Raw genomic sequence first — 24,289 nt, 5'->3', positions numbered from 1 at the left:
TTTTTTTAAATAAAGGGTTGCATTATTAAATAGCCAGGAAAAAAATTACATTTGTAAAAATTCTAGTCCTGATTCTAGACCTCAGGTGCTGACACTAGGCCTCACTTTCATAAAGTAAAGTTGTGTTAGATTTCTCTATGATCTTATCATTTCTGAAATTCTTGACTGATCTTTTAAATTCTTAACTGATATTATAATTCTCATGTTGTATCCCTCACTGAGTGCAGTGATTACAAATTTTAAGTGCTACAGGACATAAAGTCTTAACTTCATTATACTTTCCTTTCCCCATAAATGCTTAGAAATCCAGTCTTTAAAATTTAATTTCTTGGGCGCCTGGGTGGCTCAGTTGGTTAAGCTACTGCCTTCGGCTCAGGTCATGATCCTGGAGTCCCGCATCGGGCTCCCTGCTCGGCAGGGAGTCTGCTTCTCCCTCTGACCCTCCTCCCTCTCATGCTCTCTGTCTCTCATTCTCTCTGTCTCAAATAAATAAATAAAATCTTTAAAAAATAAATAAATAAAATTTAATTTTTTTCTACAGTCTGAGTTGTCAGTTTGTGCTGACTTAGCTCCTTTTAAATGTTCCACTTAATTACAAGGTATCTGTCCTATAGATTTGGGAAATAAATATTTCCCAAAGAGTGTTACTTGGAACACTAGTTCTGTAAAATCTTTCCAGAAAAAAGTTCCATAATTAAACAGGTTTGGGGAAACATTATATATTATTTTACTTTTTAAGAGATTCACTATTCAGGGGCGCCTGGGTGGCTCAGTCGTTAAGCGTCTGCCTTCGGCTCAGGTCATGATCCCAGGGTCCTGGGATTGAGCCCCGCATCGGGCTCCCTGCTCGGCGGGAAGCCTGCTTCTCCCTCTCCCACTCCCCCTGCTTGTGCTCCCTCTCTCGCTGTGTCTCTCTCTGTCAAATAAATAAATAAAATCTTTAAAAAAAAAAAAAAGATTCACTATTCATATTAGATTATTAAAGCTTTTGAAAGTTGGGTTTTTGGGGTTTTGGGGTGTTTTTTTTTTTTAAGCTTTTTAAAGTCTTAACACTAAAGAAATCCTCTGTCTAGGGGTGCCTAGCTGGTTCATTTGGTGGAAGTGTGACTCTTGATCTCAGGGTTGTAAGGTCAAGCCCCACATTGGGTGTGGAGCCTACTGAAAAAAAAAAAATCCTCTAGATTTTCTTAATTTAGTATTACATACTTATTTGATATTGGACTTCTTGTAACAAACATCAGTGGCCCACAGAATTGGAGGGAGAGCTGACAAATACATGGTATATTTATATACCAATTTTTATTTTTATTTGACTTGGATATATATGCATTTTTATGCTTACTTATATCTGTATACTACAAGTTTTCATTATTCAAACCACATGGTTCTTATGCCATTATTATCCAGGTGTTTTATTTCATTGGAGTTTAATTTAAAAAAAAAACTTAATGGATTTCTAATGTAAAAAAGAAAAAGATGTACTATTTCACTTGATATTTTTATCCCAAATATTAATTATAAATTGTAAGGCTTAATTTAAATAACTTAAATGCTTGGGGCACCTGGCTGGCTCAGTTGCCATGGAGCTCTTGATCTCAGGGTTGTGAGTTCGAGTCACATGTTGGGTGTAGAGATTACTTAGAAATATATCTTTTAAAAAAATAAATAACTTAAATGTTTTATTTTATAGTGTGGACTCATACTATAATAAATTCACTAATTCTGCTTTATGTATATCTGTAGTCCTGTCGATTAGGTCAGCATAGACCTATTTCTCGACTGTTGACGGATGGGATCATGAGAGTTGGATCTACTGCATCAAAGAAACTATCAGAAAAGTTGGTAGCAGAATGGTTTTCTCAGGCAGCTGATGGTAACAATGAAGCATTTTCTAAACTCAAGCTTTATGCACAAGTCTGCAGATATGACCTAGGTATTAAATTTGTATTTATTTTATAAAACCAGTGGTTGCAAAGTATGGCCCAATGTATCTGCTGTTTTTGCAAATAAAATTTTATTGGAACCCAGCTCTGCTCATCTGTTTACATATTGTCTGTGGCTGCTTTTGTGCTACAAGATCCGAGCTGAATAGTTGAGACAGAGACTGTGTGACCCACAAAACCCAAAATATTTACTGTCTGACCCTTTAGAGAAAAAGTTTGCTGATCCCTAAAATAGGGATCCTGTCAGGTAAGAAGAAATTGTGAGTATAAACAATTTCCTTTGCTTCTGTAGGATCTGATGAATTTGTGTTTTTATTTACGCTTACTAACATTAAGATTCTTGATTTGTTAATGGTTTAGAGATAAAATAACTTGTAGTTACCTCTACAACACCAAGAAAACAGTTCTTTGTTGGAACTAAGAAAATAACTATTTAAGACTTGCTTTTAACACTCTTGAATTAACATTGGATTAAATATCAATGGACTTTAGACTTAATCCAAGGAAACACAGAACCAAAATATTGACCCTCATTAGGCATCTCTATAGTATGAACCCCATGATAACATTTTTTATTTTATATCTAGTTAGCTCTCAGTTTAGTCAGTGTTTATTCAACTTGTGATTTAGGAACCCTTTGAATGGTTTGATGAAAATTTGCTAGATATTGTTTTCATTCAATTAATTATATCTAGTAAATACAATTTTGTTAACTTGCATGGGAACCATTTATTTTGTATGAAAATGCTGTTTACTTTTTCAGTTACATTTAAAATTTGTTTCTTCAGTTTCTGGGCAAAAGAAAAAGCTTTATCTCCTACATTATTAGCATGCAGCTAAGGGAGGGTAATTACCAAAAAGCATCAACTAGATTATTATTCACATAGTAGAATAAAAAAAGAACCAATCAGTGAAGTAAAGAATTAAATATCCTGCCTGTTTTTATTACCTTTAGGTCCTTATCTTGCTTCCCAGCCTTTGGACAGCTCTCTACTTTCCCAGCCAAATTTAGTTGCCCCTACAAGTCAATCTTTGATTACTCCAGCTCAGATGACAAGTACTGGAAATGCTAATACTCCATCTGCCACCCTAGCATCTGCAGCAAGCAGCACTATGACAATGACTTCAGGTGTTACCATGTCTTCTTCAGTTGCCACAGCTAATTCAACTTTGACCACAACTTCAACTTCATCTTCATCATCCTCCAACTTGAATAGTGGAGTATCATCAAATAAACTGCCCTCATTTCCACCCTTTGGCAGTATGAACAGTAGTGCCACAGGATCCATGTCTACACAAGCAAGTACAGTTCAGAACGGCCAGCTAGGAGGGCAACAGTCATCAGCTCTACAAACAGCAGGGATTTCTGGAGAATCATCTTCACTTCCCACTCAGCCTCATCCTGATGTGTCTGAAAGGTACCTTTACTATTCTTTGCAGAAATGTAAATATATTATGCTGCTTTCTGTCTAAGATAGTCCTTGTGAATGAACATGGAGAGTTTTTTGATCTCACCCTTGAAATTTTAGTTTTTGTAATGTTGATTATTTTATCTTTAAAATTATAATGCATGGAATTTTAGCATGGAATCCTAAACTTTAGCATGGAATCCTAAAATCTCATCATGGGAATTAAGACCTTTAAAACCATTTAGTTCAACTATGCTGTGATGTTTGAATCTCTTCTGTGACATAACTGTTAAGTAGATTAGCCTTTGCAAATCACTACAATGATTTAGAAGTCACTACTGAACCAGTCTGTTCAGAGCTTATTAAGAGCCATACAGAGATTTGAATCTCAGCTTTGCCATTTACTGGCTATGTGACTTTAGGAAAGTTGTCTGACTTCTCTGAGCATGTTATCTGTAAAATGGGAGCAGTAGGATATAATGTACATTAAGTGCTTTATACAATGCTTCCAAACACGTGAGTTATTTATGACAACAATGATGATTGCAGTTCTCTATTCCTTTTATGATGAAGGTATTGAGTGAGCTTCCCTTTTGACTTACAGGTTAGGTTAACATGAGCTTAGTACTTAGTAATATCTTTCAGTTACCCAGATGCACTTTGCTCAAAGTTAAACTTACTTATGTGAGTAAAAACAAACTATTAATTTACCCAGATTGATGCATTCATCTTGAACATCTAAATAGATTTGGAGTTTTAAAAAAATCATATCACCATCGAAGAATGAAGCTTGTGCACTATTAAAGTTACAAAGTGTGAAATGAATATGTAAAGGCTATTAATGTAGTAGAACATTGACTAAGTCTGAAAACCTGGTTTCTTTCTGGTCTGGCTCTGCTTTGTCATCTTTAGCAGCTCAGTTAACTATCTTTTGTCTCAGTTTTATCACTTAAGCATTAAGCTCTCTAGTGTTTTTGGATATTCTGTGGTTTTAAAAATTCTATTCCCTTTTTTAATGCAAGCCCTCTTAACATAAGGGTATTTGTATACCATAAAATTGTGTGCACAGTGTTTACTATTCTATTTGGAGAGAAAGAGATGTCCCTTAATTTTTAGAGAAGCTCTCCGACACCCCCCACCAGAAGAAGGGGAGAGGTTATTAAGAACCTGCTTTTTGATACTACCTCAAAAAGTATGGTACAACTTTTTTCCTAACTCTATATTTCTACCTTAAATTTTAGCACGATGGATCGGGATAAAGTGGGTATCCCCACAGATGGTGATTCACATGCAATCACTTATCCACCTGCAATTGTTGTTTATATAATTGACCCTTTTACCTATGAAAATAAAGATGAGAGCACTAATTCTTCTAATGTATGGACTTTGGGGCTACTTCGATGCTTTCTGGAAATGGTGCAGACTCTTCCTCCTCATATTAAGAGTACTGTTTCTGTACAGGTAAGAGTAATTTTTGCAAGTTAAACAGTTTGATGTAGACAGAAGTTAAAGCCAGGTTCTATTATATTTTACTTTAAGTGATATTATAATAGAATCCTTAGGTATTTTATAAAAGATAAACTTTACAGTCATACCACAATAATGAGAATAAAAAGGTTGCATTTAAGTACATTAAATATTTCTCTTGTGTTATTTTTATAAACCAGTTTTTAAATTCATAAGCTTAAATAGAAGACCAGAGCATGGATCTATATAAACTAGAGTTCTAAATAAGATAGATTGCAAGTAAAAGTAGAAATTAATAATATTAGGGGTGCCAGGGTGGCTCAGTTGGTTAAGCTTCTGACTTTTGATCTTACTAGCTCATGTCTTGATCTCAGGGTCATGAGTTCAAGCCCTACATTGAGCTCCACACTGGGCCTGGAGCCTACATTTTAAAGGGGTGGGCTGCTGGGTAGCTCAGTTGGTTAAGTGTCTTACTCTTGATTTTGGCTCAGGTTATGATCTCAGGGTCCTATGATTGAGCTCCTTGTCAGACTCCGTGCTCAGCGGGAAATCTGCTTGAGGATTCTCTCTCTCCCTCTGCCTCCCCCCCCACCTCGCACGCGTACTCTCTCGCTCTCTCAAAATAAATAACTTTTAAAAAATTAAAAATTAATTTAATGATATTAACTTGTTTGCAGAGATTGAATTATTTCTTTATAGACTATAGTAGGACTAATCAGTGGCAGTATTGATTAACTGCTGTGTAGAAATTTTAAAAGGTTTTTACATAACCTGTTAGTAAAACTGATTATTAAAAACCTGTATAATAAAATATAATTCTTTCTTTTCTTTTTTTTTAAAAATTTTATTTATTTATTTGACAGAGAGCGAGCGACAGCAGGAACACAAGCAGGGGGAGTGGGAGAGGGAGAAGCAGGCTTCCCGCCGATCAGGGAGCCTGATGCGGGGCTCGATCCCGGGACCCTGGGATCATGACCTGAGCCGAAGGCAGACGCCCAACGACTGAGCCAGCCAGGCACCCCTAAAATAGAATTCTTTAGAACATAGTTTTAATTAGGTTTTGTTTAAATTTTCTAGTAAATGTCTTTAGAGTTCTAGACCCACGGTTCTTTTTATTTTTAGTTTTGGAAGTTTAACCTTTGTAATATTTGCCTATAATTCTTAGATTGTTCCTTGTCAGTACCTGTTGCAACCTGTGAAACATGAAGATAGACAAATCTATACCCAGCATTTAAAATCCCTGGCTTTTTCGGCCTTTACCCAGTGTCGGAGACCACTTCCAACATCAACCAACGTGAAAACATTGACTGGCTTTGGTCCAGGCTTAGCCATGGAAACTGCTCTTAAAAGTCCTGATGTAAGTATGTTTTCCCTGACCAAAGTTATTGAATAACTGTACATTTTATGATTTTATACAAAACTAAGTGCAGTTCTTTGTTTAGTTCTCATTTTCTGATTATCTTATAATTGGGTATTGATAATATATCACATTTTCAATAAAAGATTTTTCTGTAATTGGCTAGTACTATAGTACCTTTATTTTTTATTTTACAGAGACCAGAGTGTATTCGACTTTATACACCACCTTTTATTCTGGCTCCAGTGAAGGATAAACAGACAGAGCTAGGAGAAACATTTGGAGAAGCTGGACAGAAATATAATGTTCTTTTCGTGGGCTACTGTTTATCACATGATCAAAGATGGATTCTTGCATCTTGCACAGATCTATATGGAGAACTTTTAGAGACTTGTATCATTAACATCGATGTCCCAAATAGGTACCTCTGTTTCTTTAAGTGTATCATTATATCATCCATTTTAAAAAATTCTCTCTCTCTCTCTCTCTCTCTCTCTCTCACACACACACACACACACACACACACACTTTCATTTTTAATGAATAGAAAACTGTTTGGAAGGTCATGTACATTAAGTTTTGGGATTGTGCGTGCTTTTCACTTTTTTGGGTAGTGAATATATTGTATAATTAGAAATAATTTTGAGTGATCTTTGTCACACCGACAAAAGAGATTAAAGTCCCTAAATTCTATGTAATAAAGCTTGAGGCAATGATTTCAGCCTAAGAAATTTTAAAGAATGGAACGAGAGAGCCCTCTGCAATTAAAAAAGAGCATCCTATAGCATTTACTTCTCTCAGGTACCATCTAAAATATAGTCCCTAATTAACTGAGTTAACTTCCTTTACTAAAATTGTTGACTGAAAATTTTCCTTTTAAGTGTTGGAATGTCTTCTGAAAATTTTTAGAATTCTTCTTGGTAGTAATTAGATATCATGCTCAGTTATTTATCAAGGCTGTAACTAATAGATCACAACAGGTAAGCCTCATATTAAGTTATAACCTAATAGATATTTCTAGTAACATGTTTCAAGGCTAGTGAACATGGCATAAGAGAACCTGAAAGGCAGGTTGATGAAGTAATGTTCAATTTTGAGGTTTGGTTGTATCCTTTATTTTTTTTATTATATAAAGATCAGTTTAAGTTCAGAAATTGATTATGTGCAGAAATGTTTAATGAATATTGGGTTATAGTGGTGCTGAAGAAGTGAATATAGAAACATTAATTTTATATTATTGGTTATAAAGATTTATTGACCATTTTTTATAAACCTTAGAGAAATACTTCATACCTTATTTCCTTGACACAATTTTGATTTTTTAAAATGCTCATTAAGTGAGTTTTGGAAATAGGGTGCTTATCTGTGAAGGATGAGAAAGAATAGAGAAAGAATAATACCACCTTTCCAATATGAAGATAGTATTGCCATTTTACTGAAAGTAGAAGTGAGATAATGGTATAAAGGTCCAACCCCAGAGTCATGGTGACGTGGGTTCAAATCCCAACTCTCCTACATACTGGGTATATGATCTTGAGGAAATTGCTTTAGCTAGCTGAGCTTCCACTGGGAGAATACTGGGAGAATAAATAAATAAAATAATAAAATAAATAAAACTGGGAGAATAATTTTATCTCCCTCCTAGGGTTTGTTAGGCTGAAATGAAGTATTACATGTAAATTGACTGGGCATAATGCTTGCTATGTATTAAGTACTCAGTAAATCATAGCTGCCATGGCTCAGCCACAGAGTGCTCATGTCATGTACTTGCCTGATAAAGGACATGCGTGCAGAAAACACAACAGTGTTGTTTGGTCTGAGAAGTGTAGTCTTTTGTTTAATATTCTTCAACCTAAAGTATAGAGCAAGGGTTGGCACACCACAGCCCATGCGCCAAATCTGGCTACATGCATTTGTTTAAGTATTATCTGTGGCTGCTTTCATGCTGTAGCAGCAGAGTTATTGTTGCAACAGAATCTTGATGGCCTGCAAAGCTTAATATATTGGCCCTTTAAAGAAAAAGTTTGCCAATCTCTGGTGTAGAACAGTGTTTCTGATGAATTTTGGTGGTTCATGGACAATTTTTATTTTAAGAACCTATTTTTTTTTTTTAAAGGTTTTATTTATTTATCTGACAGAGAGACCGCGAGAGAGGGAACACAAGCAGGGGGAGAGGGAGAGGGAGAAGCAGGCTTCCCGCTGAGCAGGGAGCCCGATGCGGGGCTCGATCCCATGACGCTGGGATCATGACCTGAGCCGAAGGCAGATGCTTAACGACTGAGCCACCCAGGCGCCCCTTAAGAACCTATTTTAATGTGTATTATGAAAAACATAAAGTAGCATGCTAAACACTATGGTCTTATGTATATTCTTGCTTATGACTTACATAAAAAGTATCAGGCATTAAAATTGAGGGACTAGTTTTTCACAGATTTGAGCTCTTTTAAAATGTTCTCATATGATTTTTAGGAATATTTAATTGTCTCTTTATTCTGTACAACAGGGCTCGTCGGAAAAAAGGATCTGCTAGAAGGTTTGGTCTACAGAAACTTTGGGAGTGGTGCTTAGGACTTGTACAAATGAGTTCATTACCGTGGAGAGTTGTAATTGGCCGCTTAGGAAGGATTGGTCATGGAGAATTGAAAGGTAAAATTGTGCTTTGATTGTTAAGTACTTCAACTTCTGTTTTATGTTAATTAATACACTGTTAGGCCACATATGGGTATATGTTCTGAATAAAATGCAGAGGTTATAAAAACTAGTTTTTTGTTTTGTTTTCAAAGAGGAATCACATATGTCTAGGTCACAGATGGCCTAATTCCAATTTTAAAAGGACATTTTATATTTTGACTATACCACCAGTGTTATTGCTACTATTCTTATTTATTGTCTATTTTTTCCTCTTTCTGCTTATTATTCAGCTCATCCCCTGTTTAGCAAATACTAATTGATGTTGACATACATTAAAGTTAGGTAGATAAAGGATGTTGAGTAACATCAGCAATATTTTTGGCTTGATGATGACTCCTATTGGAGGAATTCACTAGTTTTAAAACCATTATGTTTTAACTTTGGTTCTAGAGGGCGTTAACAATGCTGTTACTTTGGATTTTTTTTTTTCTTTTTTTACTCTTGATATCCACAGATTGGAGCAGTTTGCTGAGTCGTCGAAACTTGCAGTCTCTAAGTAAAAGGCTCAAAGACATGTGTAGAATGTGTGGTATATCTGCTGCAGACTCTCCCAGCATTCTCAGTGCTTGCTTGGTAGCAATGGAACCCCAAGGCTCTTTTGTTATTATGCCAGGTTAGCTATCCTTAGTTTAATCAGATTTAATTTTTCATGTGCTTGTGTTTCTAGTATTATGTAAAATTGATTCTTCTTTTATTGAAAGAAAAAATAAATTCTCTTTATTTCCAGATTCTGTGTCAACTGGTTCTGTGTTTGGAAGAAGCACCACTCTAAATATGCAGACATCTCAGATGCTAAATACCCCACAGGATACATCATGTACTCATATACTCGTGTTCCCTACTTCGGCTTCTGTGCAAGTAGCTTCAGCTACTTATACCACTGAAAATTTGGACTTAGCCTTTAATCCCAACAATGGTAGGTGAATTGTTCTTTACAGGTTTGCAAATATAAAGTAAGTCTTGGATGATTGTGGCTGATTTTAGGCTGAAGAATGCCTCCCCAAACCTATCCTTGTCCGGTAAATGTTTCTGAAACCTATCAGTGTTAACCTTATAACCACCAAAAAAGACTTTGCATATGTGATTAAGTTAAAGATCTTGAGATGGAGAGGTTATCCTGGGTTATGCAGGTGGGCACTAAATGCAATCACGTGTATCCTTATAAGAGGGAAGCAAAGGGAAATTTGATCATGCCCAAAAGAGGAGAAGGTCATGTGATGGAAATGGAGGGAAGGAAAGTCACAGAGAAATAATCCTGTGCTGCTGACTTTGAAGATGGAGGAAGGGGCCATGAGCCAAGGAACGCAAGGAATGTAGTTCTAGATGCTGGAAAAGAGAAGAAAACGGATTTCCCCTGGAGCCTCCAGAAAGAGCATAGGCCTCCTGGTTCCTGATTTTGACCTAATGACCAGTACTTTGATTTCAGCCCAGTAAAACTGATTTTGGACTTTTGGACCCCAGAACTGTAAGAGAATGAAGGCATGTTGTTTTGAGTCAACAAGTTTGTGGTAATTGGTTAAAAATGCAATAGGATACTAATAAAACCATTCTTCTACTTTACTGATATTGGAACTAGTGCTGTGAATTATCTCATAAATATTTACTTCTTTTAAAAGGCAACATTGATCATGAAATGCACAGGTTTTTGTCTGTGCTGCTTGCTACCTGTACATAGACCATAGACTTTGCAGCACATTTTATATTCCTTTCTAAGTTGATTTGCCAAAATAATTTACATAAACTGCCATAGTAGGGAATAACTCTTGTAGATAAACTTACAGATTACATTTTAGTAGAAGAGAAAATAAATGATATTCCATTGTTGCTCTGAGGTACCTTAGAAAATGGCACATCTCTAAAGTCACAAGTAAGGGGCGCCTGGGTGCCTCAGTCGTTTGAGCATCCCGCTCTTGATTTCGGCTCAGGTCATGATCTCAGGGTCTTGGGATCAAGCCCCGTGTCAGGCTCTTTGCTCAGCATGGAGTCTGCTTGAGTTTCTATCCCTCTGCTGCTCCCCACCCCCAAATAAGTAAATCTTAAAAAAAAAAAAAAAGAAAGAAAGAAAGAAAAAGAAACAAAATCACAAGTAAGGAGTATTTATTATTTTCTTCTTTCAGTGCGTTATACAATAACTTGAATGTATTTTATATACTAATAAAGAATTAGAGTATTGTGCATAGTCCATTTTAAATACATTTTCATTTCCAGCATACTGTGTTTGTCTTGTATTAGTTTTCTGTTGCTGCTGTAGCAAATTGACACATGCTTAGTAGCTTTAAACAACACATGTTTATTATCTTACAGTTCTGGAGATCAAAAGCTTAAAATCAGTCTTAACTGGGCTGAAGTCAGTGTGTCTGCAGGGTTGGTTCTTTCTGGAAGCTCTAAGGGAGAATCTGTTCCTTTGCCTTTGCCAGCCTCTAGAGCTCACCTGCACCTCTTGCTCATGGCCCCTTCTTCCATTTTCAGCAGCAGCAGTGTAGCATCATCACATCTCCATCACTGACTCTAACCCTACTGCCTCCCTCTTATTAGGACCCCTGTGATTACATTGGACCCACCTGGATAATCCAGAATAATCTCCCCATCTCAAGATCCTTAGCTTGATCACATCTGCAAAGTTCTTTATGGTAACATATTCACACATTCCTGGGATTAGGATGTGGACATCTTGGGGGAGGGCATTATTCACACTACCACATGCTTGTTTATAATGTATAATTGTTTATATGGCTCCTAAAACAATACTTGGCACATGGTAGACATTCAATAGATGTTAATTAAATTAACCCATTTTGGTTAAAATTCATTAATTTATTTTAACCCTCCCCTAAAAATGACCGCGGGATGTGAAAAATGGAGGATTTATTTATTTTTCTTTCTTCTGTGTAGATGGAGCAGATGGAATGGGTATCTTTGATTTATTAGACACAGGGGATGATCTTGACCCTGATATCATTAATATTCTTCCTGCATCTCCAACGGGGTCTCCTGTACATTCTCCAGGATCTCATTACCCCCATGGAGGTGATGCTGGCAAGGTAACCGTGTTATAAAAGCTTAATCTAAATGTCATTCATTAACTTATTAATGGATTGATATATGAAATAAAACGTTATTTTTTCCTGAGAAATTAACAAGAAGTGAGATTAATAGTACATTCTTGCACTCTGTCTTACAGATGTTACTACTTTGAATTGTGAATTATAAAGAGAATCTCTAAGGGTCTGCTGTCCCTGACTTCATGTTTTTCTAGACTACTTGGCTTTAGTCCTTCTTTTGTAGTTTTCCTGCCTCTTTACCATTGCTTCTAATCAGGTATAGGATCGGATTATCTGAGAATTAGTATATGCCCTAAGAGATGCCATTCAATCAGGGCTTCTCTCTGTCTTAATTTTTAGCATTTGGGAAGCAGCCTGTCTTGTCCTTTTATTTGAACTCAAAACTAATTGGGCTTCATTTGAATAACATCTTTATTTGAGTGAAATTATATATAGTGGTTATTTGATTGTTACAGTATGCATATGTTTAGAATCTGCCCTTTTAAAATAAGGATCTTGGGGCACCTGGGTAGCTCAGTCGGTTAAGCGTCTGCCTTCGGCTCAGGTCATGATCCCAGGGATCCCAGGGTCCTGGGATCGAGCCCCACATTGGGCTCCCTGCTCCATGGGAAGCCCCTGCTTCTCCCTCTCCCACTCCCCCTGCTTGTGTTCCCTCTCTCGCTTTGTCTCTCTCTGTCAAATAAATAAAATCTTTTTAAAAAATAATAAAATAAGGATCTTTCGGGACACCTGGGTGGCTCAGTTAAGCGCCTGCCTTTGGCTCAGGTCGTGATCCCAGAGTCCTGGGATCAAGTCATGCATCCATCTCCTTGTTCAGCAGGGAGCCTGCTTCTCCCTCTTCCTGCTGCTCTCCCTGCTTCTGCGCGCTCGCTCTCTCTCTGACAAGTAAATAGATAAAATCTTAAGAATAAAATAAGGATCTTCCTCCAGTTTTACCTTACATCTTTCCTTTTTTTTTTAAACTGGAAAGAAGTGAGATTATTAGGGTGCCTGACTGGCTCAGTTAGTAAAGTATGCAACTCTTGATTTCGGGGTTTTAAGTCGAGCCCCACATTGGGTGTAGAGATTACATAAAAATAAAAACCTTGAAAAAGTGAGATTATTGAAAAAATATATATGTATATAGAAAAGCACCAGTAATCTCACCACTTTAATAAAATCGTTTTTACTTTTAGCGGATTACCTTTCTTTCACATGTATTTATATTGCAGCTTTCAATACATATATAAATAAGTATAATCACCTTTTAACGTTGTTGTTGTCCCGTAATTTGTTATATCATTCCCAGAATGTTGTACATTTAAGTATTTTATTTTTTTCTGTTATAGACAATGTTGCAATGAACATTTCCATGCATAATCATTTTTCTTCTTTTTATCTATTAACATAAATACCAAGAAATACATGGACTAATCTGAAGGATATGAGCATCACTTAATAGTTGTCCCTTCCTATTGCCATAATGCTTTCCAAAAAACTAATAACTGCATTTTATAGTGTTAGATGAACAAAGCTAAATTTAATTTACCTTTTGGATTGAGATGTGGTGGTCAGGAATTAGTTTTGAGGGAGTATTAGGAAGTAAGTTAGAAATTTCATTGAACATTTTGTATTTTTCAATTGGCTGGAAAGGTTAATACACACATTCATTGAACATGGGCTCGGCATAATAATACAAACTTGTTAAACAGTTGGTATATTAATTCCTCATATAACTCTTAAAACTCATTCTTTTAATATTGTTACTAATTATGATCTTCTTACTAAGTACATAGCAATTGATTTTTTTCAATATCCTTTAGTATTTTTTTAAATTGGTGTCATAAGATAGACTGATTGCCATAAACCATTCTGTATATCTAGTGCCAAGGTATATCAAATGAACTAACACACTTTTAATTTTCTCTATTTAAGGGTCAGGGTACTGATCGACTACTTTCAACAGAATCTCATGATGAAGTAACTAATATTCTTCAGCAACCATTGGCCCTTGGTTACTTTGTATCAACTGCCAAAGCGGGTCCGTTACCTGACTGGTTCTGGTCAGCATGTCCTCAAGCACAATATCAGTGTCCCCTTTTTCTTAAGGTATTTCCATTTCTGTGCCAGTTCCTAAATAATGCTAATTGATGGCTTAATTCCTAAGAAATAGAAGTGTCTAAGGTCTTATTAAATGCATTCTGAAATATGACAAGATCACAAGGAAGTTATCTAATTATGAAATAGCTCTACTTTTTAAAAATTGAAACTAAGTTTGAACTTTTAATTAATCTTAAGTCATATTTCTGGGACCCTTGCTCTTATTTGCAGCTGCACATATGGAAGTTTAAATCTGGGTGAACCTTATATTACTTTTAATCTAACCTCTTCATTTTCTAGGTGAGCATATTAAAGTTCAGAAAAACTCATTTGTCCAAAGTCATAAATTGGTAGTAGACCCAGGACTACAGGACTATAATCCTTTCATGATTATACTGTTATTCTTTGAATTACATCATACTGCTATTATGCCATAATATTTTGGGGATTAAAGGATTCATAATTTTGTAAGAATATTTGATATTTAGGTCCATTTACTACCTCCTTAAAAATTTTTTTCTAGCTTTATGTAAATTGCTGTTAGACTATTAAGTGGTTTTCAAGTGCTAAGATTCTCAGACCCATAGTGACTTATTTATCCAAACAAGTTCATTAGCAAGTGACATAACGAGGTTGAGATACATTATAAAATGGTACAATGAGATGTGAAAGCCCTATCCAGAGTTTGTTACTGCTGTTGCTTACTACTATTCCAAAATAGGAAATTCAGATCTGATTCACTTATTCTTACATACACGCACCAGAAGTTGACTGTTTTATTCCAGAAGTCATGCTAACCTCACTTCTTGCCAATTGTTTTTTACATGTAGGATAAAAGTTGGATACTATGCTTTAGTTTTGGGGGGTTATAGTTTAGTGGGTACCTGAACCAATAGGCTTGTCCTCTCTTAAGCCTGTTGCTATTAAATCTTGATACCCTTGGCCCACATACCATTGAGTCAGTGACATTTGAGACTAAGCATTGAACTTCAGTAGCACATTCATAAAGAATACAACAACTGTTGATCTGAATTGACTATTGATGCAATAATATATTTAGGGAGTGTCAGTCAAGGTAATGAAGTTTTATCATAGGACTTTTCTTCCCCTTCCAATATATGTACAGTGGTCTGTACAGATTTCATTACAAGAACATATTCCCAGTGTGTTTCTGCAAAATAGTAGTCGTTGGTGTTTCTTCAAAAGAAAGGGTTCTTTTGTCCTTTGGGAAATGTTGCACATGCTTTCTGCCCCCCTTTTGTTGGTATGCACATTAAAGTTTCTGGAAAAACAGCAGTAAATATCACTGTATACCTACTATTTCCCAAACTTACTTTAATACACCAGAAAGCGATTGTGTAACACCAATGAATAGTTCATGACCTTAGTGTTTCACGGAACATTTTTTTAGGAAACACCACTTTACAAAAAGTCCAAGGGACTATCCAGATTCTTTTCTACTCAATATTTATTTGCAGAGAGGATAGTGTAAAGTGGGCATTCACCCTCAGATACAGTGTAACAAGATTAGGACTTCTGGTCTGAATTACCAGGTAAGGCATAATTTACCATAATTTTGTTCACCATTTGTTGTCATACATTCCATTTTATTTCCTATACCATAGGCAATAAAACCACCTGATGTGTTTCTCTTTACTTGGGAAAATAATAGATTGTTACCTAGATGATTAAAAAATCTTTTTATCATAGAAATTAAATGGTAATTTCTGGTACTGACCATATTCATCTGATTTGTAGTGATATGCCATATGAGACTTTTGCTTATAACTTATAAATCAAGAGTTTATGGGCAGTTAAAAAAATACATATCTTTGGTTATATTCTTGAATATATAACACAAGAGTTTATATATATATATATATATATATATTACAGTTGTAGAGAAGAGATGACCTAAATATAAAATAGTACCTTTTACAGTATACAGAATGAGATCTGCTAAAAGTTTCTCCATCTCTCATAGTTTTTTTTTTTAACACTTTACATACATTGACTCAATAAACAAAAAATGATTCACTTTAATTGAAATTCCTTTCTTCCACTCTTCATTGTCATACCAAAATGGGTGTGACAGTTGTCACCAAGCCTCCATTATGAAATTGCATGGGCAAAGAAGGCACTATGCACTGTAGTAGAGTGCTCACAATTCCACCATAGGTAACTTTGTTTAAAATTTATAGCTTTGTAAGCAGTATATTTGCATATGCTTACTCCTCTTAACATTTTTCGGTGCTAGACTTCCGTGTATATGCATAAAGTTCTATGTAACCTGTAGACAGACTTCAGGTTTATCAGTTTAGTGCTTCTTTAAACATTTACGCATCTAGGCGTGTTACACTCAGAAAATAGATGACTTTAAATGGCTTTTAAAATAACTTTTAAATAACTTTTTTAAGGATTATTATGTGGTCTCAAAAGCATAGAGGTGACGAAAATAAAGTAAGATTGAATATAAGTTATGCACTTAAAAATTCTGTAATAAATTGGTTAAACAAGGAGAACAAACATCTTTATAGTGGTGCCCATTCATTACATAGGTCTAAAATGTATTTCATCAAGGACGAGACCTTGGGAAAATAAGGTAAAACCAACAACTTTTCCATTTGGCTGACTGATTTCCTGTTTTTTTAGGCCTCTTTGCACCTCCACGTGCCTTCAGTGCAATCTGACGAGCTGCTTCACAGTAAACACTCCCACCCACTTGACTCAAATCAGACTTCAGATGTCCTCAGGTATAAGTCCTTTTCCCATTAAAGGTTCTCCATTACATCTTTGAAAGAATATAATGTTGATTCTTACATATTTCTCTCATATTTGGCAATAATTAACAGTTGTGTACCCTTGGATCTCTAGATGAAGTACATCATTCAGAATGAGTGCTTTTCTTTCTAGCATGTGTAATCTACTTTTGAGAGTTCTTTTTATGAAAATTAGTTAATCTTTAATCTCCCCAAGGACTCTTTATTCCATACCTTCCACCATTTTTTAAAGTAGCTTTGAGGGGCACCTGGGTGGCTCAGTCGGTTAAGCGTCTGCCTTCGGCTCGTCATGATCCCAGGGTCCTGGGATCAAGCCCCGCATCGGGCTCCTTGCTCAGCAGGGAGTCTGCTTCTCCCTCTCCCTCTGGGGCGCCCCTTCCTTATGCACTCTCTCTCTGTCAAATGAATAAGTAAAGTCTTCAAAAAAATAAAAAGGGGCGCCTCGGTGGCTCAGTCGTTAAGCATCTGCCTTCGGCTCAGGTCATGATCCCGGGGTCCTGGGATCGAGCCCCACATCGGGCTCCCTGCTCTGCGGGAAGCCTGCTTCTCCCTCTCCCACTCCCCCTGCTTGTGTTCCCTCTCTCGCTGTGTCTCTGTCAAATAAATAAATAAAATCTTTAAAAATTAAAAAAAAAATAAAATAAAGTAGCTTTGAATCTTAGATGCTATAATTGGGAACTGTTTCCAAAATCTACAGTGAAAGTAAATACATGACTTACACTTTTCAGGTTTGTTTTGGAACAGTACAATGCACTCTCCTGGCTAACCTGTGACCCTGCAATCCAGGACAGACGCTCATGTCTCCCAATTCATTTTGTGGTGCTGAATCAGTTATATAACTTTATCATGAATATGCTGTGATCTTCATTCGATGGAACTGTGCAAGAAAAGAACAAGGAAAAAAGATATTTCGCTGCAAGATTAAGTTACAGTTATCTTCTCAGTGAAAGTCATCTGTGATGGGGTCTAATTCTTATTACTTCAACAAATATTGTTTTGACTTGGGGGGGGGCTATAACCCTGCTATTTTTCATTGACTATACTGAACTCTTTAGGATGATGACTGATCATACAAAACGTATTATAACAGTTTCGTAGCAAAATTAACCTTTTTTTTCCAGTCACAGTATTTGTGAAAAGTAATGAGCCATAGTACCCAGTCATATTAAATGAATATTAAAAGCATGGAGAGGAAACATGAGGAACAATGAATTTCAACATATGGCTTCAGAACATCAAGATGTTCTTGTATTGGATTATAGTATCTAGTATTCAAAAATGCCTGCATCTCTTATTTATTGTAAGTTTTTAAATGTATAAATTGTCTTATATTTCTTAACCTCTTTTATAAAAATTTTCCTAGAAGGTTTATACTGCCTTCTTGCTTTAAAGCAATTGGTCTAAAATATATGTAATCGTCTTAATTAAAAAGTTGCAGTAGGGTTGCTTTTAGAGTATTATTTTTTTGTAAGGGGGTGGGTGGGACAGTAAATTTGTATTGTCTCGATGTACAGTTTAATGGGGATAGAGGGGGAATAATGTCCATACCATTGTGTGTGGAGGATTTACAGCTAAGCTGTAGTTGCAGAGTACATGTACAGTAATGAAGTTCACTGTGTTTATAAATTGAAAAGGTACTGGGTCTTACAGCATTTTATATATCACACCTTTACAGAATAACATGATGGCAATATACAAGTGATATTGTTGGGTGGTTTAACTTAGAATAAAATGAGAATTCTTCAGTTATATTTTGTACTATGGTTTAGGGCTATGACTAATATTTCAGGCCATTTCCAGTGAAAGAAACTTAGTTTTACAAGAAAAACATTTGCTACTGAATGCTTAAACTAATTTTGGTGTTTAATGTTACATGCTTAAATGTTTTTGTTTTTGGGTTTTTTTTTTTCAGTTTTGACAGTGGCACATCTAGGCATGGGAATATTATTAATTACGAAAATTATCTTCAGGATCTGCTATAAGGTTGAAATTTAGCCCAGCTCTAGGCATTTTACAAATTATTTTAAGAACAGTCACTCTGATTGTTTGACTTTTTTTGTTTTTTAAATTAAAGATTGGGAATGTGTGTGAGAGTATGCATATGTATGGGTGTGTGTGTGCAATCAAACTGTGGTGTAAATAGATTCTCAGTGAATTCTGGTATTCAGACTCTATTCCACTAGTTAAAAAACCATTTTCTAAACTTAACCTGTTTCCTTTTGCCTTTTTTATTTATTTAATTTTCTTGGTTTGGAGATGGCAGTCCCAAACACCAGAGTCTGTACTTTTCTATTACACAGCTCAGATTAAGGCAGGGCATATGCCAAGGAGGTTCTCACCTCCCTAAAGAAGGGACTTGAATTTTAGGGACTTTAATTCACCCCTTCCTTCAATACAGCTTTCCCCCTTCTTGTTTGCACATGCCAAGAGAAATGCTTTTATGCAGACTTTACCCCCTTAAAATGTTGTTTCTACAGTGCTGCTCACAGGAGAGTCCAAGTTAGCCTCCTACCTATGTTGCTGACTTGAATTCACAGTCACCAAGTCTACCTATCTTTCTGGAAGCAGTCTAGCAAAATTCGGAATTTGTACATTCACTAATTCTCCACAAAGACAAAATCAGTTGTATTTACAAAACTGTAATTCGGTATGTTTTGTTTTGTTTTTACTGAAACTTGTTTTGTAAATACTATATGCTTAGCTTAAATATCACTTTCTTATAAACAATATAACTTCTTCAAATTGTGTATATTAAAACATTAGCAAGTCTTGTTTTTTCTATGAAGAACACAACTGGTGACAAAGGTTTTCAATCATTTCTTCAAAATTACAATGCAATTCCAGTGGTCAGCATTTTTGAAATTAAAATTTAAAGATCTCATCTCTGCATTCATTTTTAAATTATGCTAGCACACTACAGATTATGTTGGCATGTTTTGTTCTGTACTTAAAAAAAAAACTTGTCTGAGATTTGAGGGAAAAGATGCTTATTTGGAATTTCTATAAAAAGTATCCTTTTTAAAATATACTTAGCTCAGTAGTGACTTTTAAAAATGAAAACTGTATTCTCAGTTGTTTACTATCACTAGCTTATAGTAACCACACCTCAGTTTTGAAAATAGATTTTTAAAAAATTACTCCCTGACAGTTTCTTTTATATGGAGCCATAAGGAAGGAATGCAGTATACAATTCCTTTTTATCTGGGAATCAGGGAGTAGTTCCCAAATATACAGGATTTACTGATAAGATTTTTTTTCTTCCCTTCATATATAAATTCACACTTAAATAGAAAATTGCTAAATAGCCATTAGAAAAGGTCAGGAGACTTATTTCAGAAAAAAAAATTAAGCCTTTTGTGCAGGATGATGGATCTGACTTACTAATGTACTGTCACAGACAAGTATGGGTAGTATTTTTTTGTTTGTTTAAATAGTTAAGCAAAATAATATATTCTTTATACCAGTTGATCACCAACACCTTGACTTCTTTGTTACAATGCTAATGTCTGTTTTTTGTGCAGTTATCCATTACCAAGCAGGGTGGAAGTTCAGTATTTTGGCATTTAAAAAGATTAGTTATATAATGTCTGCTTCCAACCAGTGAGAAACATCTAGCCATACTTTCTTATGCAAGCCATTCAGTTATCAGGACTGTGAATTAACACTGTATGAATAAATTTCTGTACACCTTATTGTTTGGCCAGAAGGCCACCAAGTGTACTTATATGTAATCCTTAAATTTTAAAGTAGCTGTAATTTTTAAATCTTTCTAAACTTTTCTTAAACCACTAAAATTAAGCTCTTACTACTTAGTCAACTATCCTCAGCTGTATTCGTACTCAATTGTCAGTATGGCACAGATTACTGTATTAAAATATTCTCCTTCCGTCTTCGTATTTACCTTCTGAGGTAATTTTTTAACTTAATGTGTTACTACAAAGATTTGCAGATCTTTAATCAAGCACTATGTTAATACTGTAATATCAAAATACTATGTTGCATTATTTAAAATGTTCAAATTGAATACATTAAAAGGAAGTTTTTAAATGCTGTCGCATCATATAATTTGCTCTTCATCCACTATGGCATCGCATATCAGTCTGTTAATACATTTAATGTTGCATGAGTAATGTTTTGGTCTGGGTTTCCTCTTAAGATTTTAGTTTGTCTAAATTAAGGAAAAATGTTTTTGACATACATTTTTTTTTTTTTTTTTTTTGGCCCCGCTCTCCTCCTCCTCCACTCTCCCCTCAATCCCCCAATCAGCTGGAAATCTTAACCTTCTGGTTTTTCTTGGTGTTTTAATGGGCCCAGAACTGTGGTTTAAATTTTCATATGTGTTTTCTCTTTTGTGGAGTATTAATTAAAAAACTGGATTTGGGACCTAAAATACTCCTCAGGTTGATGTATTCATGAAGTTTTAAAATAGCTTTAGTTTTCAAAGTAAACTGGATTTGTGGACCTTAAAGTTACTGAGTTTAAACTACAAATTGTAACGTCATTACTGGACATGTCAGCATCAACTCTCTCAAAATAGCTTGGTCACTTTATGAAGGGGCGTTTTAAAGTTGTTGTTTCGCAGTGACATTTAATATGGTCCAATTGCTTTTTTTTTTTAATGTGACAAAAAAAGAATAAGGAACAAACACTATTGCTGCCGAATGCCATAACACTGAGTTGTACAAATTGTGATTGAGGAAATGAAAAGGTTTATACTTTTTAAAAAAAAAAAAAACTTCAAATGGAATAAATTATTCATGAAGCCTTCATTGTGGTGTCTCATTCTGTTAAAAATATTTCCATCTTAAACTTATGTAAAAATTAGTATTTTTTTCATCATAAGTGGAAGGGGGTAACCTAAAAATTAATTGGACTTTTAATTTCTCCATCTGTGGTATTTTATTTAAAAAAGATTTTAACTAAATGATTAATATACAGGAAAATTGTATATGTATGTACGTATTCCTTTTAGGCTGATCAGTTTGGTATCCGTTTTCTAGTCTAAACAAGCTACTTTCAAATATTTAAAGCTTAGTTCAGTCCTGTTTTTTTTGATCACACAAATGTTTTTGAAACATAATAAAGGGGTTCAGATATGAACAATCCATTAAAAATATTTTGTATAAGCAGCCATTTTAAATATTTTTGTACAAACTTAAGCTGAGTAAGGACAAACCCCAAAATTGTTGTGTTCATTTTGAAATAGTTTCTGCCAACAAAAATTTTAAAATAAGCCTTTTAAAGGAGATATATGTAGTTGGAACTTGTACCTTATTAAGTTATTCTTTGTCTTACAGTTTATATTACCTGTGATTTTTTTTTCTTGGTAGCTTAAAACCCTTCATGGGTGCTTCTTGCTCTAAATATCAAAAGTCTTACATGGTCTGTCCCCTACCTTCTTTTCCACAAGCCTCAAAATGGGCTTCTTTCCTGTGTTTTCCTCCCGGTCTCTTAGGCATATGAGTTTTTTGAAAGCCCTATGGTTATTTTTGCCTTAAGGCTTCCCCCACTTTCCACATACACACCCTTGCTTCAGACTAGGTCTCCAAGTTATATTCCTTTATTGTAATATTCTATATGGAGCCTTCATAAGTGTTTTTCACAGTTTGTATATTTGTCTCCTACCAAACAACCCCATGAGGGCAGAAATTGGGTCTGTTTTGCTTACTACTGCATCTAGAATCCAACACAACATCTAGCACATTAGTAAGGCACTGAAATACTTGAATAGACTTTTTGTGATAAGTACCTCAAACTACAGTACTTAGTTGAAGCGTGAGTTTTGCAAATAATTTAAATGAACTTGTACAGTTCTAATTAGGACTATTTTCACATTAGTAGAAATAGTTTAGGATCCCTAGATTAGGATTCTTGTGCTCTTTCTGGAAGCAGTCTAGCAAAGGTGCTCTTAGGTTTGCTACCTTCTAGCTGGTGACTACAGAGAAAACATTGGAACCTCTTGAAATGTCAATTTGTTCATTTGTGCATGAACTCAATAGTAACCGTACCTTCCTAACATTAGCTTTGGGAACCTCAAAAGGATTACAAAAAAATTAGAAATTTGTAAAATATAGATGTGAGGGATGATTATTAATACCTATGTTCTCTAGAAGAGTCAAATCCAGAATAATTAAGGCTTGCCAGAGGAAAAAAATGCTTAAAGGCTACAACAGGACTTTTAAAACATGCTTCTAGGGGCGCCTGGGTGGCTCAGTTGTCTGCCTTCAGCTCAGGTCATGATCTTGGGGTCCTGGAACCGAGTCCTGCATCAGGCTCTCTGCTCAGCGGGGAGCCTCCTCCCTCTTACTCTCCCTCTAAACTCTCCCTCTCTCAAAATCTTAAAATATGCTTCTAGCAAGATCAAGGATGGAAAAAATGGAAAGAATCAAGTATTTAATACTTAATCTTTATCTCCTTTCTGTCCTAACCTACTCCCAACTAAAAAGAAGCCAGCTTGAAGGATCTTAAAGCTCTAAAATGTAAAATAACTTGCCTGTGATGAAATTAAAATCTGAGATAGTTAACTGACTTAAAGGATTTAAAGGTGCCAGGTCCAAAAGAGTTATATCCTTGGTGCTAAAAGAACTTGTAGATAATGATTTCAGAAATGCTGTAGAAAACTAGAAGATGCCAGAGGAGTGGAAATGTACAACTTTCCTGGTTTTTAATTTTAAAAAGTTAGGAACTACTAACAAATTTACTTCACTTTATGACAAGATCATTAGAAACAGCATAGTTTTACTAAAGCACTGTCTGTTTTAATAGACTATCTACTATAAACTAGTTATGAGATACAAACCTTTGACCTTTAGCCCTAGTCTACTGAGAAACCTACTTGTATATACATAATTAGTACCATAAGCCTTCTAGAGTGATATGAATAATAGTGTAGTACGGGGTGCCTGGGTAGCTCAGTCGTTCAGCGTCTGCCTTCGGCTCAGGTCATGATCCCAGGGTCCTGGGATCGAGCCCCACATCGGGCTCTCTGCTCCACGGGAAGCCTGCTTCTCCCTCTCCCACTCCCCCTGCTTGTGTTCCCTCTCTCAATGTATCTCTCTCTGTCAAATAAGATCTTTAAAAAAAAAAAATAGTGTAGTACATATACAAGAGAGAATAGAATAGTTGAAATCAATCTCTACATTTCATTTTGACAGCATTAACAAACTGATAGAGTATAGAGATGCATATTCAGGTTATTTAATAAGGTCTCATGAGATTATTACACTTAAATCATTAATTCAAGGGGCGCCTGGGTGGCTCAGTCGTTAAGCGTCTGCCTTCGGCTCAGGTCATGGTCCCAGGGTCCTGGGATCGAGCCCCGCATCGAGCCCCGTCTCCCTCTCCCACTCCCCCTGCTTGTGTTCCCTCTCTCGCTGTCTCTCTCTCTCTGTCAAATAAATAAATAAATATAAATCTTAAAAAAAAAAAATCATTAATTCAAACCAGTATTAAGTACCATACTGTGCCAAGGGCAAAGAAAGAAAATATAGGTCCCGCCCTC

At 35.5% G+C, this 24,289-nt stretch overlaps 1 protein-coding gene across 1 annotated transcript in view; it reads left to right on the top strand.

Annotated features, from left to right (window-relative positions):
* The window catches only part of MED13 (mediator complex subunit 13), a 105,654-nt gene extending 84,111 nt beyond the window's left edge, over positions 1 to 21,543 (top strand). The window contains exons 19-30 of the mRNA XM_035026690.1: positions 1,744 to 1,933; positions 2,899 to 3,361; positions 4,594 to 4,813; positions 5,985 to 6,176; positions 6,374 to 6,597; positions 8,680 to 8,822; positions 9,322 to 9,480; positions 9,595 to 9,783; positions 11,760 to 11,908; positions 13,844 to 14,017; positions 16,661 to 16,761; positions 17,517 to 21,543. Of these exons, the coding sequence (XP_034882581.1) occupies positions 1,744 to 1,933; positions 2,899 to 3,361; positions 4,594 to 4,813; positions 5,985 to 6,176; positions 6,374 to 6,597; positions 8,680 to 8,822; positions 9,322 to 9,480; positions 9,595 to 9,783; positions 11,760 to 11,908; positions 13,844 to 14,017; positions 16,661 to 16,761; positions 17,517 to 17,649 (2,337 nt within the window). The 3' untranslated portion in view covers positions 17,650 to 21,543. The remainder of the gene's footprint in view (positions 1 to 1,743; positions 1,934 to 2,898; positions 3,362 to 4,593; positions 4,814 to 5,984; positions 6,177 to 6,373; positions 6,598 to 8,679; positions 8,823 to 9,321; positions 9,481 to 9,594; positions 9,784 to 11,759; positions 11,909 to 13,843; positions 14,018 to 16,660; positions 16,762 to 17,516) is intronic.
* Positions 21,544 to 24,289: the final 2,746 nt, after the last annotated feature.

Source organism: Mirounga leonina, unplaced genomic scaffold (genome assembly GCF_011800145.1).
Source record: "Mirounga leonina isolate KUSES-001 unplaced genomic scaffold, KU_Mleo_1.0 Mir_200, whole genome shotgun sequence".
Lineage (NCBI taxonomy): Eukaryota > Metazoa > Chordata > Mammalia > Carnivora > Phocidae > Mirounga > Mirounga leonina.
Note: the sequence above shows the minus strand (reverse complement) of the source record. Positions and strands in the feature narration are given on the sequence as shown.